At 39.8% G+C, this 17,678-nt stretch overlaps 1 protein-coding gene across 3 annotated transcripts in view; it reads right to left on the bottom strand.

Moving 5' to 3' along the window:
- Window positions 1-4,320: 4,320 nt before the first annotated feature.
- The window catches only part of Hif1a (hypoxia inducible factor 1 subunit alpha), a 50,109-nt gene continuing 36,751 nt past the window's right edge, over window positions 4,321-17,678 (bottom strand). For 2 of the 3 annotated variants that reach the window (XM_028858071.2, XM_028858079.2), the window contains exons 7-15: window positions 15,517-15,623; window positions 14,163-14,310; window positions 12,512-12,732; window positions 11,685-11,971; window positions 10,680-10,802; window positions 10,123-10,562; window positions 7,968-8,082; window positions 6,955-7,081; window positions 4,321-6,339 (exon numbers count right to left, since the gene is read on the bottom strand). In XM_028858071.2, coding sequence (XP_028713904.1) covers window positions 6,188-6,339; window positions 6,955-7,081; window positions 7,968-8,082; window positions 10,123-10,562; window positions 10,680-10,802; window positions 11,685-11,971; window positions 12,512-12,732; window positions 14,163-14,310; window positions 15,517-15,623 — 1,720 coding nt within the window. In that variant the 3' untranslated portion in view covers window positions 4,321-6,187. The remainder of the gene's footprint in view (window positions 6,340-6,954; window positions 7,082-7,967; window positions 8,083-10,122; window positions 10,563-10,679; window positions 10,803-11,684; window positions 11,972-12,511; window positions 12,733-14,162; window positions 14,311-15,516; window positions 15,624-17,678) is intronic. The other variant, XM_028858088.2, reaches the window with a different exon arrangement.

Raw genomic sequence — 17,678 nt, 5'->3', positions numbered from 1 at the left:
AAAAGAGCCGGGCGGTGGCGGCGCACGCCTTTAATCCCAGCACACGGGAGGCAGAGTTCGAGGCCAGCCTGGTCTACAGAGCGAGATCCAGGACAAGCACCAAAAACTACACGGGAGAAACCCTGTCTCCAAAACCAAAACCAAAACCAAACAAAAAACAGAAAAGAAAATACCTATTTGCTCAACTAGTTGAAGGTACCTCATCCAGGGAATGAAGCACACTCTTGACGGCAGGCACCAGTTTGAGATGGTGTTCTTGTACAATTATCAGTGAAGGAAATGCATTCCCCGAGAGAAGCTAGACAGCACTGTTGTCCTCCCCACTTCCTTCCTATGACTGGACTCCTTTCTGGTTCCCTCATTACATAAGAAACCCTCCTTCTCCTCCAATCACGTGTTGCCCCTCGTGCCTTCCAAGTGGAAGGATTGTGAAACAATCAGGAATTCAGAGCTGGAGGGGTGGGGGAGGGGAGCTTGCAACATCTAAAAATTACCATGGAAGATTTGTGTGTGTGTTGGGGGGGTTGTTAAAGAGGCGTGATGAAGACATCCGCCCAGGTGACAGGCATTTGTAGAGCGTCCACGAGTCCATGCTGTGAGGCGCTCTCTGTGGTTTACACTGATTAGGTTTCACTTTAAAGGTCCTGGAGCAGATGAGCAGCCGGCAGTTCACACGGGTCACCACACAATGTAGTTTATGGGAAAGAGTTTGTCGTACTGTTGTATACAATACGTTTGTAAAGCCATTAGAAAAAAAAAAAAAAAGCATTTGGAAAGGCACAAGTGAGTTTGATTAATTCCAAGACTTCTAAAAATAAATTTGACTTCACAGAATCCTAGCCTTCTTGTTACGATATATATAATCCATATATATGAGATATATATTACTCGCTTTTAAAAAAAATCATGCTTTGCGATATTTCAGTAGATAGTTGCTGCTTTATGACTTAAACATCCACAGAGACCAAAAGGCTCTCTTTAAATGGCACCTGCTTTTGTTCTTAAACACATGCTACAGATTAGTTTTCATTAGCAGAAAGTATTTATAACACCTCAACCACTGATTTAAAAGATGGACCCTTACTTCCGATGCAGACAAACAGTCCTCAAGGGAAAAGCTGCAGAGCATCGGGAGCGGTGGCTGTGCAGAGCGAGTTTCCTTTTTTTCCCCGGCACACCTCGTCTCTGTACTTCACTGCAAACTACAACTGTCACGCTAAGATTACAAGAGATTAAATGTAAAGCCTCAAGCGCTTCCATATTCTGTAAACTCATCTCCGTCCTTCCAACAAGATTGTCTTCTCCCAACGATTCTCAGTCAGCATACAACAAAACGGGCGGGGGAAAAACCCATACCAAATTAAAAAATTCAACCAAACAAAACTAACCACCTGGGGCAGCTAGAGTTTTCATATATTTAATCAGACATCCCAAGGCGATTTATTCAAAATAAGCTTTTTAAAGGGGAGGGCCGTTTGGGCAACTCTATTTATATACTTATTCTTTATTTAGTGAGACACCATCTCCCTCGGTAGCCCAGGCTGGCCTTGAACTCGAGGAATCCTCCTGCCTCAGCCTCTGGAGGGTTGAGATTCCAGACATACCCCTGCCTCCTCCTGCTGAAATTCCTTGTTGTTTTTGACTGGATTACATAAAGATTCATTTAAAACTGCGATGACCCAACATGTTCAGAGACCTCGGGAATTTCTGTCCCACAAAGAACAGCCAGCAGCCGAAAGCATTTGATAGGGACAGCCCAGGCCCCATCGGAAAGCGCACTGGGAACTCGGTCCCCGCAGGCTGCGTGGGGACCGAGGCGCGGCCGCCCCCGCCAACCTCGCACATGCACTCGCACACGTAGGCGGGAGCCGCAGGCGGTCCCGCACCCCGCACACCGGCCGGCTGCAGCGGGCGCTGAGCCCAGGCACGTACCGGGGCGGGGCCAGCGGGCGGAGGGCGCGGCGTTTGCATCCGCAGCAGGTAGCACCGTGCTCGCTCGCTTGCCCGGAGCAGGAGTGCCAGGCTCTATGCCGGCTCGCACGCTCGCCAGGGTCCGGCTGCGCCGCTCTCAGGCACCTGCCTTTCTCTGCGTTCCGGAAGGCAGCCAAGACCGAATAAAGGAAATTACAGAGTAAGTGGAGATCGGGTGTCTGAGCCGCGTCTTGGATAAAAATCACTCATGGCAGGTAAGAATAAAAACGATTCCCAAAAACGAACCCCTGAAGGGTGTGAACACAAAGCTCCAGGAGGCGTTTAGAGGAGCGGGTGTGGTAAGGTGTCGCTTTTATATGACAGGGCACCATACAGGACCATAGTCTACGGATTGCTGGAACCGGAGAACAGGTTCAAGGCTACCTAAGGGGAAGAAGTAAGAGCAAAGTGGAGTGGTCAGGGCGGACTTGAAACACCACCAGAGGTTTTTTTTCTTTTACCTTTTTGTTGATTCCAGTCAGCAGCATGTTTGAGGTTTTATTGAATTAAACTTTAAAGTAAGAAAGGCCCTCCTTACCGACCGTTTCGATACCCGCCTCCCACTCTCCCTTGACATTTCTGCCTTAGAACTTTGAACTTTTCAAACCTCTTATCGAAGCTTGGAGGAGGAAGTTAAGATTCGGAATGGTAATTATGAGGTTTTTTTTTTTTTTTTAACCATGTCTGTTATGCCGTTAATTCCAACAGCTCTGAGAAAGCCACATGCATCTTTCTATAAGCCTTTTATATGTCAAGTACTTTGTCACACCTCTAGTCCCTTCAATGCCTCTGTAGTGAGAGCGCCTAAGTTTTGGTTCAAACTCAAACCCAGTAGGTAGCTTTAAAAACACGTTGTTCATTTGTGTCTTGCCATTTGGGACATGCCACCTCACTTCTCAAAGTGACAGCCAGCCCTCCATTTTCTACTCTGTGTCTTCCTCTGTGCTATTTTTGAACATTCGACAATGGGGGGAATCGGGTATGTTCTGTGGACTGGTGGTTAGGACCGTAGGCTCCGGAGTCACTGATGGCCAGCATCTAGAATGTACAAAACGAGATACAAGCATGAATTCACAGAGGTGGTGAATTAACGTGCAGAATGCGAGCATTAAGTCTTAGCGTGTGGTACTTAACAGACATTAGGGTCGTTTAGAGGCAGACTTTGCAAAGCGCTTTGGCAACAGTCAGCTAGGGTGATGGGTAACCATGTTCAGTTCTAGGCCTAACAGAGGCACTGATCAAATGAACAAAATATGGTAATTCCCTTTGCTATCCTTTTGTCAGGGGCAAGTAATACCAGTCATGCATTCATAGCAGCGCCTGAGAACGGGGTAGCCGGGGTGTCCTTGAAGGGAGAGAAATGCTAGGGATACCACAGCAGGGTTCTAAGGGCACCGTAAAGAAATCCAAGATGGTGGGAAGGATCGGCTGACTGTATCTGGAATCTAGATATTTCTGAGAAACCACATGCAGGTACTTCTCCTTACAGCTCCCTTCTGAACCACTGCTCACAAGTCATTTCCTCAGACTTCTAGTATATATTGACAAAAATCTACAAATATATGAAAACTATACATAACTTCAAGTTTTCAACTGCAGCTAATTTATTAAATAAACGTATTTTAAATTGTTTGTGAACGAGGAATAGTAAGCAACCACTTTCTTCTAAAACGTCCATTGCTGTCTGTAATTAAGTGTGGAAGTACGTTGGCTCATGGTCTCGGGGTGCCCCCAACTTTGGATTAGTATTACTATACTGTTCAAAACTGTTATTTGTAGTCACAGGTTCATCCTAAGATTAAAAACAGCTCCCTAAGACTTAGCTTTGTTTAGGGTTTATACCAAGGCTCTCCACTGGTTATGTAATTGGTCGGTGAGGATATGTTTCTGGGCTTGCTTGGTGCCGCCGTGGGATCCTGTTTGCTTGGTATGCATGTGAGGCTCCAGGTTTGACCCTCAGCACCACAGAGATGGTTCTAAAAGACTGTTACCTCTGGTGTGGGGATTCACTGATCTCCTTCCCCAGGTTTTGGTTTTTTTGTTTTTTTTGACAGACATTCTCATGTAGCCCATACTGGCCTAGAACTCACTATGTAGTTAAGGCTGGCTGGAATTCCTGATTCTCCTGCCTCTGCTTTCTAAGTGCTGGGATTACAGGAGTTCACTAGCAGTCTCAGATTCCATGTTTTATGTTTAGATCTTCATTGACTTTCTGACTTTTTTAAAAATTAGAATGTGAAAGCAGAACAGCTATATTATAAGAGAAAAACACAGGAGAAAAAGAATAAAGCTATTTAAAAATGTTTTTAGACTACTAAAAGAAACACATGATATAGAAAGATATGCATATAGCTGGAAGATATTTGGTATTTATTTGGAAGTTTCTAAAATTCACAATTACAGAATACTGTTTTCTTTTGATCTGGCAAAGTAAAGAAACACCAGGTAATGTACGATTAGCTGTAAACCACATCTGCATATTAATGTGTCATGTACCCATCTCATTAAAACCAAACCAACCAAGATAATGTTCTAAGACATTAGGATGGACATAGGATTCTTTGACCTGCCACCTAAGTACCCTTGGAGCTTAGGGAACTGTCTTATTTCAGCTCTAGCTTTATTTATCTGCTAATGGAAACAGACTAGAAATTAGGAGGAACCTGGAGCTCTTACAACAATATATGATTATGATGTTTCATGATTTGCTTCACTTATGCCATTCATACTGAAAATGCTGAAGTTTTGTATTTTATATTTTAATAGACTGATAAATTTATAATGGCAAATTTCTAAAAAAGTTCTCTTTACAGTGCAATATTATGATTTGTCATTATTTAACATGACAGTTGGGAACACATCATACATTAGATAATGACAATAATGAGTGCAGAAATGTACAGTGTAATTTTTATAAAGAACTTAAATTTGTGAGAAATCACTTTATGAGCTGGAAATGTTGAAACAAAATGTTATTTAAACATAAAAGCTGACCCAAGGGGGCCTGGTCCACAAAAGATGTTTATTTGATGTAACAAAACAGTACAGTTAGTGTTAGACCCAACCAACCACAAAGAACAAGGGAATGAAAAATTTATACAATGTACATAGAAAAAACAAGATGTTTACTATGACAACTCTATATTCCTAAAATAATGCTTCTAAAAAAAAAATCACTCAATTATTGAAATCTATATGAAAAAAGGATGTTAATAGCGACAAAGTGCATAAAAGCAAACATCATATTTTGAACAAATTAACATACTAGGCAATTTTACTAACGATGCATGATTTTTTTGTTGCTGACAGTATGCTCAAAATGTCTTTATACCAACAGGGTGGGCAGAACATTTATGTTTAATATTAATTACACAGTATTAGCATAAGCTTCCACAACTACATAGGGAACCGTTTTATTTTGAGCTGGTAAAGTAACTAAAGAAACATCAGATAATTTCTCTGAATTGAGAATTTTATCCAAATAAATGCCACATACCTTCTGGATATATGCATATCTCTCTATATCATGTAAATGGCTTTACCCATATAAAGAAACCATACAGTTTAAGAATCATTATAAGATCAACAGTGTCATGATCCAGGCTTAACAATTTCATAGGCCAAAAAAAATTTCTTCTTAAAAACTAGTTTTATAAATGCAGAATATATTGCATGAGTAACTGCTGGTATTTTTAAGAAAATATATTGTGCAATTGTGGCTACCATATACTGCTGGCAAAGCATTATTTTCATGTAAAACATGAAAAAAATGAGTAAAAAATTTTCAACTGCCTATGATCATGATGAAGATTTACTGCTTTCTTAAAAAAATTATATTGGCATTTCATTAAAAATAATTCAATAAGGGACAAACTCCCTCACCAAAAATAAATAAATAAAAAGGTGCATTTTAAATGACACTACTGCAATGCAATGGTGAAAATACTGAGGAAATGTGAATGTGCTGTGATCTGGCATTAAAAGAATGTAGTAAAAAGAGCATTAATGAAAATTAAGTAGAAAGGGGATCAAAACTAAACTATCTGAGTTTGTGCAGTATTGTAGCCAGGCTTCTAAAATTAGATATAGAAAATATAAATAGACTGCTGAGCCACCAGTGTCCAAAAATAACCAACAGAAACAAAAAACCCAAACAAACAACAATAACAATAACTGAACAAAAAAGAAACAATAAAAGGAATGAGATTCTGAAAGCTCAGTTAACTTGATCCAAAGCTCTGAGTAATTCTTCACCCTGCAGTAGGTTTCTGCTGCCTTGTATGGGAGCATTAACTTCACAATCATAACTGGTCAGCTGTGGTAATCCACTCTGATCCATTGATTGCCCCAGCAGTCTGCATGCTAAATCTGAAAAACAAAAAGATACCTAAGTATCATTCAATTGCTTAAACACCTAATATGCAGTTAGTACTGGGTAAAATAAAAAACATTTCTGGAAGGAATTTTAACCTCTAGGGCAAACCCTTAGCTGTGCAAACAAGTTAAGTATAATCAAGTTTATTTCTGCTGTTAGATGTTTATACAAAGTCTGTTCTGAAATGCTTAAGCAATTCATTAATCACTGAATTTCAATTTTCGGACAGCAGACAACATGCTACTGTATTTCATTCTTCTCTCTCTCTCTCTCTCTCTCTCTCTCTCTCTCTCTCTCTCTCTCTCTCTCTCTCTCTCTCTCCCCCCCCCCCTTTTCTTTACTTTTTTTCTTGAGACAGGGTTTCTCTGTGTAGTTTTGGTCCCTGTCCTGGATCTCGCTCTGTAGCCCAGGCTAGTCTCAAACTCACAGAGATCTGCCTGTCTCTGCCTCCTGAATGCTGGGATTAAAGGCAAGTGCCACCACCATCCAGCTATTTTTTAATCTTCCTAAGGAACCAAAACCACTGTCATTTGGGGGAAAAGTCCTAAAATAATATCATATTTAATTTTTTTCCTTATGCTAGTTAAGAACAGAAAGAATAAACTAACCAGAGGGTATTAAAATAATTGTCTTTTGCTCCATTCCATTCTGTTCACTTGATTTGCATCCTTTCACACGTTTCCAAGAAAGTGACGTAGTGGGAGCACGGTCACCTGGTTGCTGCAATAATGTTCCCTAAAAAGAATTAAGTTAATATTTAGTATGTTGAATTTTCTACAATAAAAAACCTTGCAGTCAATATACATTTAATAGCAACCAAAAAGCCAGATTTCTTCAACAATGCTCTATAATTTAAATTTTTCTTGTAATAATGTAATTTTCATTTGTTCTTATAATAGTATGATAGTTATTTCCTCCCCATTATTGTTAATGTGTTTTTAAATACTTTCCAGTCAATCTGTTCTGACCATAAGCTAGCCTCAACTGTCCTTAAAACATGGTCCTTTTTGTTTTGGTTTGGTTTTTGGAGACAGGGTTTCTCTGTGTAGCTTTGGAGCCTGTCCCGGATCTTACTCTGTAGACCAGGCTCACAGAGATTCGCCTTGCTCTGCCTCCTGAGAGCTGGGATTACAGGCATGCACCACCACTACCCGGCTGACAGTCCTTCTTTAACAAACATTTTAGGTTTATTTTTATTTTATGTGTCTGGTTATTTTGCCTGTGTGTGTCTGGACAGCACACGTGTATGGTGCCAGCAGAGGTCAGAAGAGCGTACTGGATTGCTGGACTGGAGTTGCAGAGGGTTGTGATCCAGCACGTGGGTGCTGGACTTTGAACCTGGATTCTTTGGAGGAGCAGTCAGTACTCTTGACTCCCAAGCCATCTCTCTAGCCCCAGTGCTTCTGGAATACGGAAAATAATTTACTGAGAAGAAAATGAGAGTGATGATGATAGTGAGGGTGGAGTGACCGGCAAACCTGACTTCTCCCTCTAAATTTATCGGCCATGTTTGGGTTTTTCACACCAGAATTTATTAAATGTAAGTTTAAAAACAAGCCCAAAGATAGCTTTTGAAAAGAAAACTTTAGTATGTATTTGGAAGACAACATGCCACACTCACACTCACAATTCCCGCTGCTTGGAAAAGGGAGCCATCTTGTTCCATTTTTCGCTTTCTCTGGGCATTCTGCAAAGCTATTATCTTTGGGTTTAATTCTTCCTCAGGAACAGTATTTCTGGAAAGAAAAAACAAACTGTTCTATAGAAGACCACCCTTGCTCAGTGGACTCATATTTTGGGGACTACTGAAATACAAGATGACATTCATTTCTGTACAGTATTTTCAATTTATAAATGTTTTAGCTGGACACAGGGCTACACACCTATAATCCCTGTTTGAATCCAGTCTGGCTACATTTTAAGTTTAAGGCTAGCCTGGACTACACAGTGAGAATCTGCCTCAAAAACAAAACAACCACCAAACAAAATTCAAGTTCATTTTAACCTCATTCTAACACTCAAGGATGGATATGACAGGTACTTTGTAACCATTGTATAAATGAGAAACTAAGGCCAGCTGGGTAGTTTGCTCTAAGTTCCACTGCTAATTAACTGTAGCTATGAAGTACATGCCGGGCCTTCACATACCTATCTCCTCTACAGTGACCTTTGCACTCTGCTGGTTTGGCCTCAGTACTGACCAATATATCTGAATTGGATATCTGAAATATTAGGCAACAGGAAAGTATTATGAAGTCAATTAAGCTTGTTGTATTTGTTTTGGTTTTCCAACAGAAAGCCAAATGGCTAAGTCATATGACTAACTCTTAATTTTAAAGTATTTATAAACCATGTAGTATATAAGCAAGCTGGCTTAAATTTTTTTGTTTGTTGTTTGTTTTTCGAGAGACAGGATTTCTCTGTGTAGTTTTGGTGCCTGTCCTGGATCTCGCTCTGCAGACCAGGCTGTCCTTGAACTCACAGAGATCCGCCTGGCTCTGTCTCATGAGTGCTGGGATTAAAGGCATGCGCCACCACTGCCTGGCTGGTTTAAAATTTTTATGCAAGTATGTTATGTTCATGAAATATAATTCATTCTATCATGTAAATATCATCTCTGGTTGCACTTCTGTTATATCTATTTATTTGTTGTGTGTGCACACCACCACACTCAGCTTTGGTCTTAAGCTTGTAATTCTGACTCAGCTGCCTGAGAGCCTGGACTAAGACATATATTACTATACCCAACTGAAAATACTGAATTCATCCAAAGCCCCAAGTTTTTTCCTAACTCAAAAAAAAAAAAAAAAAAAAAAAAAGGCAGGCCTGTCCTAGCACTTAAGGCAAAGGGGTGATAAGGGGAACAAAGGTCCACCCAGTTTCAGCGGGATCCTTTCTTCTGCTATCAGAGGCAGCAGGCAGCTTGCTCTGTCTAGGCACAGAACAGAAGGAATCATGTTTATTCTACTCACTAATTAGTGAAAACTACTTTCCTGGAGATACAGCTTCAAATTTAAAACACATCAAATACCATTACATATTATATACAGAAATTCTAAATATTTGCTCAAACATTGCTTCATTCCATAGAAACAATATTGTAAGCCATTCTAGGACTCTTGGTAGATCTAAACAAAGCTGCTTTTCTTTTTTTTGAGACAGGGTTTCTCTGTAGTTTTAGTGACTGTCCTGGATCTCGCTCTGTAGACCAGGCTGGCCTCGAACTCAGAGTGCTGGGATTAAAGGTGTGCACCACCATTGCCCAGCCAGTTTATTTTCTTTATAATAATTATAACATAAAAATATGTAATGAAAAATAATATTAAGTTTAAGACTCGCAATTACATACAAGCTTTTAAAAAGAAGGCCTGCAAATATCCCCATTTACCAATGAGGACTAAACACCACCAGGCTGAGTCTGGAATGGGAAAGAACCATTAGCTGAAGGGCTTTTCTTCAGGTACAGAAGGATCTAAGCAGGGAAAAAGTTATTTCCCATTCTGGATGACATACAAAGAAATGCCCGACATTTATAACTTACGGCTGGACTTTATTTTTAGAGGTGTAAGACATCTTTCTGACTTTCTATATTTGGACAATTGATAGGATTCTGTGAGAGAAGTTATAAGGTAACTTGGGCTTTTGAGAGTTTGTTTTAATTCAGACAGTGGATGAACTCTATTAAAGCGTATGTCAGAAAGATGGCTGTATGTTTAGCAATCATTTAACATCACATATGTACTAGAACATGACAGAACTATGTTCCATATAAGTACCTTTGACTCAAAGTGACAGATCCGTTCGGGCTCCTTGGATGAGCTTTCTCTGTGTGTTCTCTGACTCTCTTCCCTGCTCTGTCTGGTGAGGCTGTCCGACTGTGAGGAGCACTGTATGCTGGTGCGGGAGCAGCTGTCGTTTCTTGAGGTACAGGGGTGGAAGGTGGAGATGCAATCAGTATTTTAATGTCTTCCAGAGTGTCCTTCGTCACTGCTTTCACTTCATCAGTGGGGGCGGTGGTGGTGGTGGCAGGTGTGGCAGCAGTGGCAGTAATGGTGGGTTTCTGTAGCTGGGTCTGCTGGAACACTGTAACTGTGCTGACACTTGGAGGGCTAGAGGAACTGCTCTCTAATGGCGACAACTGATCGAAGGAACGCAACTGGAAATCATCATCCATCGGGATATAAGGGGCCAGCATCTCCAAGTCTAAATCGGTGTCCTTTCAAACAATAAATACAAGAGTTTGTATGACTACATCTTGTAAAAGAAAAACAAGTTAAACCCAGTCACTTCAGACTAAAAATTAATAAAATAAAAAATAAGCAAGGCAACACACCTGAGTTGAAAATGGATTCTTTGCTTCTGTATCTTCGGCAAACAGTTTTTCCACCAGTTCCAACTTGAATACATTGACCATATCACTATCCACATCAAAACAATATTCACTGGGACTGTTAGGCTGTGAAAGGAATTAGGAGTGTTTACTTTTTCCTAAAGAAATCTCTAGGCTTGCTTGTTATGAAGTTTCAGGCAATAGACATTATAAAGCTTTATCTAACTAAAAATTATGATAGACAAATTTGTTTAGTAGGCTGTGGTGGAAGGAGCACACCTCTAATCCCAGCACTTGGGAGGCAGAGGCAGAAGAACCTCTGTAAGTTTGAGGCCAGCCTGGTCTACAGAGTGAGCTCCAGGCCAAAAAGGGCTACATAGTAAGACCCTGTCTCAAACAAAACAAGACCAACCAACCAACCAACACCCCCTCCCCACAAACAAAATTTATTCTAAAGAATAAAACTCACCAAACAACTTAAGTCCTGCAATGGCACCTTACTATCCAATTAACTAGTTGACATATTCACTGGAATCTTAAGTGTCTGTTCTATTATGTTAGGAGTTATAGACAAGAGTTTCAATAAAGAATATGATAGCTTGGCATACTAAGCATAACACTTTGCTTTTTCTCATTTTTCAATAGGTTTACTTTTGTAAGATTAATGACAAAATGAATCAAACACTTCTGTGCTGGGCAAACCATGAAAGCAAAGACTATATTCTCCAAAACGTTTTACAGTACCGTATTGCTTAACTTATAGCTGCCCATTTTAATTCCTAACAGTTTAATGCAGAATCCAGACTTATCTGTGGTTCACTAACCAGGTTACAAAGTTCAGATCTCAGCTGTCCTGTTCCTAAGCACAATGTTAATAGGAGAAAGCTCTGAAAAGGAATTGTTCTGGATTTGGAAGCAGCTGTTTGTGACACTCTCAGCCCTGGTGCAACCTAGATACTTCTGTTGGCTTTTGAGATCTATCATGTATTTCTTCCATCATATACCTACCTCAGGTGAACTTTGTCTGGTGCTCCCATCAGAAGGACTTGCGGGCTGATCTGGAATCTGGGGCATGGTGAAAGAAAGTTCCAGTGACTCTGGACTTGGCTCTAATTTTAATGCGACTTCTTGATTCAGTGCAGGATCAGCACTACTTCGAAGTGGCTTTGGCGTTTCAGAGGCAGGTAATGGAGACATTGCCAGATTTATATTTGTTAATTTTTCATTATTAGATGGGAACATTACATCATTATATAATGGAACATCTTCAAGTTGTTGGTCTTCAGTTTCTGTGTCTGCAGAGGAAAAATTTCATCAATCTAGAGAACATCAGGATTTTAGTAGTCATAGATATTTTCTACTTTTTATAAAAGATTTGATTCGATCAGTTTTCTTTAACTGGAAAGTTTATAGACATTACAGTATGATCATTAAGTCTGATCTTTTTTGTCCACCATTGACAACTCCTAGGATGTGTACCCCCAACGTTTTTATACGCTAAAACAGTCTAATTTGAAGTAACATTTCCATTTTCATGTTTGCTTTATGGTATGACTGCTTCATTCATCCTTTAGCATTGACCCAATTACACCTACTGCAATTTAACTCTAGTGAATGGTGCAGCGGGGTGGCCGAGAGGATACTAGAGGGTATCAAGAGATAACCTTCAGGATACTCTTAGCTACAGTTCCCAGCAGAACATAAAAATCAAAGCAGGAAGGCTATCAACTTTCAGAAACAAACATATTAAACAATACTGTCGAAAGACTGTGGCAGCTGCACGGAGACAGGAAGCAGCAGACACAGCGGGAGAAGCGGACAGACTAAGCACCCACCATCGCTGCCAAAATCTAGAGATATGATCGTGTCCCCAGCAGCCGGGGCCAGCAGAGTCAGAGCATCGGGTTCTTTCTTAAGCTTATCAAAGAGGCAGCTGGTATCCTCTGATTCCACTTTGGTGAACAGCTGAGTCATTTTCATATCTGAAGATTCAACTGGTTTGAGGACACATTCTGTTTGTTGAAGGGAGAAAATCAAGTCGTGCTGAATAATACCACTGTCAAAAAAGGAGAGATTAGTATTTGTAAATTAGCACTTGGCACAATGATGGTGAGGGGGGTATGAAATGACCTTGTCTCTTAAATTATGCTTTATATATATATTAAAAAATTTAACATTCCTTGAGATGAATAATCTCTCATGCATATTTGTCACATTTCCCCCCAGTTCTGGTGACTGATCCCAAGACCTGTGCATGCTAGGCAAGCATTCTACTATTGAGAAATGTATATTGTTTTAAAACACTACTATGAAAATAAAAATTTAGATGAAATTCACTAAATATTCAACTCATTTGATTTGAACAGCCTTTGAGAATAGTGGTGCCGACAAGAACACCTGCAGTAAGAATATGAGGACACAGCAGAGCAATGCATCTGTGCTGATGCACATAACGAAAAGGACACAAAACTGCTCTCCTGCATTAACACGGGAGGCATGGTCTACGGATGATCTTAGAATATAATGACATTATGAGGGGCATCATATTTTCTTGGTGGGAATAATTCCAATGTGAAATAGATCAGCAAACAATTACCATACACCGTGGTCACTCCTAAAATGGAAAAGGACGTTTCATAGAAAAGCAAACAAGCTGAAACTTGGGCTCAAGTAACAAATGTGAGGCAGACTGGGAGAGGAACAGTTTTACATGAAGGCAAAACTCACAAAAGAACTCTTTGGAACAAAGATGATCCTTTGGGATTAAAAGTGGTAAGGCATGGAGTCTGATCCCAGTACCAAAAATATCCCCCCAAGGAGACAACAGAACACTAGAAGCTGTCAGAACAAAAACAATGGCCAAAGTCTCCAGAAGAGGGGTAACTTGGATTCTGGTGGCATCTGTGAAAGTTGTGCTGGAGACTGCTGGCACAGCCTGGCAATCCTACGCAGGACAGCTGCAAATTCAAGGCTGGCCTGGTCTACAGTGAGTTCCAGGCCAGCCAGGCCTACTCAGTGAGACAGGGGGGAAAAAAGGTAAAGGGTATGTAACATAAGAAAATGAGCTATCCACGTTAGAGAGCTCTGCCTGGCAATTAAATTAGAATGTTTTGGTAATGTGAGGAGTGACGGAATGGGGTCAAACCTACTGAAATAACTTACAGAGTTCATGAATATAACGAAAGCCCCCATGTCACATTATACAAACTGTCACAGTACCCTCACAGGAGACAGTCATTTAACCTTCACAGAACCTTCTTGGCCCAAAGATATTAAGTATCTGCTTAAAACTTAACTACCAGGAAAACAGATCTACAGATTGATTAAAATGATAAAGTTTTGTGGGATCACTTGAATAGCTGGTTTGGAATGGTGGGAAAGAGTATAAATCATAATCCAGTAGAAAAAGAAAAGTAAAAATAAATGGCACGTAAATGTAAAAAGTGTTACCACTTGTTTTTCCAAAGTGTCTCTTCCCAATCTTACCTCACAACATAGTTCACACACACGATGCACTGTGGCTGAGAGTTCTTCGTATTATATATGACAGTTGCTTGAGTTTCAACCCAGACATATCCACCTCTTTTGGCAAGCATTCTGTACTGTCCTGTGGTGACTTGTCCTTTAGTAAACACTAGGGATAAGAAAGCATCACAAAGAAAACATAATTGAATTTTCAATCAAGTAAGTGTTGAATGTAGATTGTTGGGTTTTGTTTTGTTTCCTTTTTTAAGGAAAGGGTCTGTGTAGCCTTGGCTGTCCTGAAACTCCCTATGCAGATGAGGCTGGCCTCAAAATCAGAGATCTGCCTGCCTCTGCCTTCCAAATGCAGGGGGTAAAGGCTTGTGCTGCCATGCCTGACTGGATCATTGGTTTTTGTTTGTTTTTCGAGACAGGGTTTCTCTGTGTAGTTTTAGTAACTGTCCTGGATCTCATTCTGTAGACCAGGCTGGCCTTGAACGCACAGAGATACACCTGGCTCTGCTTCCTGAGTGCTGGGGTTAAAGACATGCGCCACTGCCACCTGACCTGATTGGTTTTTTTTTTTAAAGGAAGAGATATTTAAATAAGCAGTTTTAACTGTTTAACTGATAAAGGTCAAACACATCTGAAAGTAAAGCCCAAAGTAAAATTCCTATCTTACTAGAAAAGAATGAAAGCCTGGATTGAGGGACAGTGTGGCTGCAGTTCCTTTAATGACTTATAGTCAAAGTGTCAGACTAGAGACAGATCACAGGGTACACTCATGATGATGTTATCATGACTATCCATGCTCTGACTACAATTTAGGCACTCCGTAGTTCAAGGCAAATTACACTAATTCAGTGATATTCAATACCCTCAATCAAACGGGGAAGTCATGTCTAGGTCCAGATTCAGTAGGCAAGTGAGAAATTGTGACATTTAACTTACTTTGATATCGTAGATTTCATCTGAGTAAAATTCAGAAACCTAGTATGTGTCAAGGTTGTCATGAGTATACCAATCCCATTCACTGATTTATGAACAAATGCTTTTTGACTACCTTCTATTGACCAACCACTGATTTCAGTACATAGGTATGTAGGCCAGATACTATAATAGTTGACTTTTATTTGTCTCTGTGTTTAAAATGCCAGGGAAGCTTTATGTATTATTAAATGACTTTAATTTTTTTTGCTAATATTTGTAACAAAAAAAAAAACCAATTTCATAATCAAGACATCTTATGAAAGGGCTGTTGAACATTCTTGGTCTAAGGAAACTGGGTAGTAATTTTAACTAGGAAGTTAGAGGTAAAATAGTAGAGACTGCAGGACTTGAGCAATGAGACTATCTCCTTGAGTTCTATTGTACTTACTATCATGATGAGTTTTGGTCAGATGATCAGAGTCCAAAGCATGATAATATTCATAAATTGAGCGGCCCAAAAGTTCTTCTGGCTCATAACCCATCAACTCAGTAATTCTGTTTAAAAAATTAAAGATTATTTTTCAATTAATAAGTTTACAACTTACCCTTAACAATTCTATACTTCAGTCAGGTGGCGGCGGCACACCTTTAATCCCAGAACTCAGGAGGCAGAGGCAGACAGATCTCTGTGAATTTTAGGCCAACCTGGTTTACAGAGAGAGTTCCAGGACAGCAAGGACTATGCACAGAGAAACCGTGTCATAAAAAACAAACAAACAGAACAACTCCCCCTAAAGAACCCAACCAAATAAACAAAAATCCCAATTCTACACTTAGTATAATAGTGAGCCTTTCCATGTCATTTAGATCCATCCTTGATATTTGACTCTTATCCCTTTTACCCAAACCCATGACCTATTTTTTAAAAACACATTTCATTATACATACTATTGTATCAAAACAGGGTATTAGTAAATCTTAATAAGCTTGGGAGTGGTTAATCCCACTCTTGGGAGACAGAGGCAGGCAGATCTCTGTGAGTTCGAGACCAACCTGGTCTACAAAGTGAGTTCTAGGATAGTTAGGACTGTTTCACAGAGAAATCCTGTCTCAAAAAACAAAAATCTTAATAATGCTAAATAAGTTCCAAAGATAGTCACAATTATGTTAAAATACAGTTTACATCTATAGCAGTTTATTTTTCATACAGCCAAATTCTTCACCTTATAATTTTTAGGTCCATGGCAAGGCCTCACTTTAATATCAACTATGAAATTTCATTATCATTAAGCCAAGGACATCCATACTAAATGGAAGATAACTCTTTTACTTGTTTTCCTCATTAATAAGAAGCAAGTGTTAAGACTGTTTGGCTGAGATTTCAAAGGGCTTTTAAAAAACAAAAACAAAAAACTGAGTTGCAGGTAAAAGATACTCATATGTCCAAAAAGCAAACAAAAAGAAAACACCTAATTAGAGAATGGGCATAAGCAAGGTATCTTTGTTCATAACAGCATGTTAAATAATACAGCTTGCAGTTTAAGATCTGCCATATACTCTAAAACAAAACAAAAAAAAAACCCCACATTTATTAAAACATAAATCAAACTCACTTTCAAAACAGGATATACCAAAACACATCAACACTAGATGGCAGCATTACAAAGGAAAATAAACTATGCTTTAAAAATATTTGTCTTCCCCTCCATCCCAGAATGGTAGCAGGGATTGGATCTAGAGCAGTGGTTCTCAACCTTCCTTATGCTGTGACCCTTTAATACAGTTCCTCATGTCGCGGTGACTCCCAATCATAAAATTATTTTTGTTGTTACTTTATAACTGTAATCTTGCTGCTGTTACGAATTGTAATGCAAATATCTGTGTTTTCTGATGGTCGTAAGGCAACCGCTGTGAAAAAGTTGTCCAACCTTTAACGGAGTCATGACCCACTGGTTGAGAACCACTGATCTAGGGATTCACAAATGCTAGACAAAGGCCACCTCCCCTCCCTTTTGTGCTAGTGGTGACAGAACCAAGGACCCTGTGCATACTAGGTTTTCTGGTTAAAATGTTTTCTAGGAACTTCTTGCTCTATAACCTCAGAATCAAGACCTGGAAAACATTTTGTCCAATTTTAGGAAAATCTTTACATCACATTTCTAACATCCAGGGCCACAAAAATGGGCCAGCAGGTAAGACACCTACCACCAAACCTGACAGCATGAATTTAGTCTCTGGGACTCACATGGTGAAAGGGGAGAACCTACTCCCACAAACCGTCCTCTGACCTCTTCCTTTGTACTGTGGTCCACATGAGCCCACATATATGCACCTACACACTCAGCCCTAAAAATTTAAATTGCTCTTATATACTTAAAATTTCCACAAAAATGAAACACTAAAACATTCATGCAAATGCAATGAGAAAACCTAACCTGTGGGCAATCTTCTGGCATACTTGCCATACTATTTTTAGAGGGTGGTAAACACAGTGATAGGTACCTGTTCTAGGAATCAGAGGAACTACACTCCTTGTCCAAGAGAAAAATGGTAAGGTGAGGGACAGATCCTTCAAGGACAGGTATGAATTCAGTGTAGAAGAGTGGCGAA

Source organism: Peromyscus leucopus, chromosome 14 (assembly GCF_004664715.2).
Source record: "Peromyscus leucopus breed LL Stock chromosome 14, UCI_PerLeu_2.1, whole genome shotgun sequence".
In the NCBI taxonomy this organism is placed as follows: Eukaryota; Metazoa; Chordata; class Mammalia; order Rodentia; family Cricetidae; genus Peromyscus; species Peromyscus leucopus.
The sequence above is the reverse complement of the archived record's forward strand: the minus strand, read 5'-3'. Positions and strand labels throughout refer to the sequence as shown.